At 24.1% G+C, this 3,224-nt stretch overlaps 1 protein-coding gene across 1 annotated transcript; it reads right to left on the reverse strand.

Annotated features, from left to right (window-relative positions):
* Window positions 1-1,687: 1,687 nt before the first annotated feature.
* On the reverse strand, window positions 1,688-2,516 carry LOC135924850 (small ribosomal subunit protein mS23-like). The gene is made up of 4 exons (XM_065459971.1): window positions 2,452-2,516; window positions 2,266-2,412; window positions 2,151-2,225; window positions 1,688-2,105 (listed from the first exon to the last, which is right to left on the reverse strand). Exons 1-4 carry the CDS (start codon window positions 2,493-2,495, stop codon window positions 1,970-1,972), a joined length of 402 nt encoding a protein of 133 aa, XP_065316043.1. The 5' UTR covers window positions 2,496-2,516; the 3' UTR covers window positions 1,688-1,969.
* Window positions 2,517-3,224: the final 708 nt, after the last annotated feature.

The raw sequence follows: 3,224 nt of genomic DNA on the forward strand, positions 1-3,224 counted from the left end.
AACTAGAATCGTAAACTAATATTTTTTTTGTATTTTTGATGATGCAAATAATTTATTAAATAAAACTATTTAATTTAAAGTGAGTGCATCACTGGGCTCTTTTTCATGTTGAAAGCGCTTTTTCCTGATATTTCCTTTCCTAAATTTTCAAGGATTTCAAATTTTGAATCGATTTTACAAAAATTAGGTCTAAATTATTAAAATTTATATATATATATTAAAATTAATGTGTAATTAATAAATATAAGGTTAATGTTACTACTTTGTCAACATATAGCAATTTGCCAAACAACCAAATTTGATAAACGACGAATTTCTTTAAAATATAATAAGATCCATTATTAATAGATATATATATATATTAAGTGATAGAATCAACCGGTCACTTCCGAACTATTATGTTAAAATAGATCGTATCACAAATCCACTTAGTTAACTTCAGATGATCATAACTGGATTCAGTCCAAGATTTTTACGGTAAGTGATATACGTGTTGATCTACAAGGCCGCAGCATCGGCCCACAGACGCTTAATGACGTGAGATATTACCCAAAGTTTTCAAAAAAAAATATTTTCTGTTGCTGACATGGCTAGAAACCGCTTTGAAAAAACGTTCAATCTGAAAATGTACAACTGATTGTAATTTCGAAATATTTAACTATTTGTATTTTTTGAATGCAGCAATAAAAACAGTTATTTTCATTACTAATTAGTAATGTCTCACTTAGAGTTAGTACTCCTGTAGTATATTTGATTATCTAGTGAAACATATTTTTGGAGAAAAAATAGCACACCTTTTAGACACCTATTTTGAAAATAGAATTTTATTATAACTAATTTTTTTTAGAATATAAATATCCTGTTATTTATATTATTTTCAGTTACAAGTATATTTGTAATATTTTCTAGCTACTTTTAAAAATGAGAATCATAAAATAAGCTTAAAAAAATTTGAAGTTTATAAATATAAAGCTGTCACTTGTTTTATAATAAGTAAATTTTATGAACTAGGTTCATAGAAATACTTCTAAGCTAATCCAAAATTTTACAAAAAATCTTTTAGTTGTAAAGACAAATCTTTTTGAAGAATTATCATTTCATAATCCCCATCAATTAATTTTTATAATAGAAATATTTAAAAATAAAAAAAACAAATTTATGTTTTAATAATTACTATATAACTAACACCATGTCATTTATAGTAATTATTAATTGTAAAATTTAGTTTTATAAAGATTAATTAATTAAAATAATGGATTTATTTTTATTGATAAATTAAATTATATAATGATTTAAAATATTGGGAAAATATGTTTATAGACAAATCATTTACTTGGGAAAAAATATAAATTTACTGGAAAATCTATTAAAATACTAAAAAGAAAACTATATTTAATGAATATTTTTTATTAGGCACTAAAATTCAAAGCCAGTGCAGCATAGGTTAAATCTTGAAAATTTTTCAGCTTGACACAGTGCTATTTTTACCTAGCCTGGTCAATAAAATATATTTTGTGCAAGTGTCTAACCAGCCTATAATATTTTTTATGAAGAAAAAGGACATAATTTGAAAATTCAAGCTTGACCTATACAAATATTTGACAAAATTTGCCTGACCTAGCCTTGGGAATATTTTTGCTTGGCTTCACTTATTATTAATTAAAATACTGACATGACATATTTTATTTATACTGGTAATTAATAAATGACAATTTTGTAATAAAACTCTGTGCTTCTAATAAAATACTGTAACAATAAATAATAGCCATTTCATATAATAGTTATTTTAAATCAATCTTTAAACAAATAAAAGTAATTTATTAAATATTAATCACCATAAATAGTTTAAGAGCTTTGATAACTAAAATAAAGCTTTTTGTGCAAAACAAATCTTTAATTAATGATTGAATTTATTAAATTATCTTTAGATTTTTAAAAAATTTTTATTATTCTACAAATAATATTAAAATTAATTGATATTTTTGTTAAAAAATTTGTTGTCTTTAATTATTCCTTTTGTTTCTAAAGCATTCTTGGTCTTTTCAAAGAGCTGTAAATTATCATCAGTTGAATCCTGTAAAATCTCACAATATTTTTCAACATATCTAGTGTTTATTTTTAAAAAATGTTAAAAAAAATATAAATCCAACTTTTGACATATCGTTTCTGTTTTTGGGTCTAACAAATTTATAATACCATTTTGTCCAATATTATCATAAAAATAACTGAATAAATCAACATTTTAAATAATCAATATATAATTACGCTCTTATATAATCTTCAGGGTATATTAGCTTTGGTATATGATTTTTAACAGATTGGGTGTTTATTGGCGGATATTTTTCATATATATCGTACCATAATGGACGATCTTCAAACCTTAAAGCACCACCTCTTATTAGACCTTTAATTCTATACTACTTTTATTAGGGTGTTAGCTTAAAAAATTACCGAGTATATATTGTTCCCAATTTTTCAAATTTTGCTTGAGCCATTTAATTATGGCACAAAAAGAGTTCGCTAACATTTTCGCTTTATTATCATAATTGCTAAACATTAGCCTAATGAATAGTCAAATCGACAGACAATAAGTGGTCCCGAGTGAAGGTATGCCTCCTAAACTTTGGTGAATACTTCCCATTTTTCCTATAAAATGCTCAAATATTAACAAGAGTAATGATTTTTATGATCTTGATTTGCTTTCAAGAAACTTAATATAATCTTTATTATTTGTTAGAAAAAAACTAATCTGACTTCGTTTAAAAGATTTATTATAATTTATATAACGTAAAAAATACTAATAATATTTTTACTGCATTAAAAAGAATTACTATTATTTTTACTATGTTAAAAAATTTACTTTATTAAGTTAAAAAAAATATACATGAGGGAAGCAAATTTAATATTGTTTATTTTTTTTTAATAAAGAGAAAATCATATGAATGTATTATGTAATTTTATGTTTAAAAAATAAGCATTGAAGAAGAAAATAAAAAATGCTTATTATAAAGCTCTGTCGAAAACTACCCCACAGCAATCATCCCAATATCCCTTCAACCTCACTCAACTTGTACTTCTCTTTTTACTTCTGAAGAAGTTAGGAAAGCTATCCTTCCCTTTCATGGTGATTCTGCCAATGGTCTAGATAAAATCTGCTCTATTTTTCTCCAGGAGATAATTTCCCCTCAACATACTCACAAACTCCCAAAAATAACAAACCTTTG

Source organism: Gordionus sp. m RMFG-2023, chromosome 2 (genome assembly GCF_954871325.1).
Source record: "Gordionus sp. m RMFG-2023 chromosome 2, tfGorSpeb1-WG-v2, whole genome shotgun sequence".
Classification (NCBI taxonomy): Eukaryota; Metazoa; Nematomorpha; class Gordioida; order Chordodea; family Parachordodidae; genus Gordionus; species Gordionus sp. m RMFG-2023.

What these genes read in the sequence shown, in the direction of transcription:
- LOC135924850 (XM_065459971.1), bottom strand. Translation starts at nt 2,495, where the DNA reads ATGGCTCAAGCAAAATTTGAAAAATTGGGAACAATATATACTCG. An exon ending in CCTGAAGATTATATAAGAGC is followed by an intron (nt 2,226 to 2,265) that starts GTAATTATATAT and finishes TGATTTATTCAG; the next exon opens with TTATTTTTATGATAATATTG. An exon ending in ACAGAAACGATATGTCAAAA is followed by an intron (nt 2,106 to 2,150) that starts GTTGGATTTATA and finishes AATAAACACTAG; the next exon opens with ATATGTTGAAAAATATTGTG.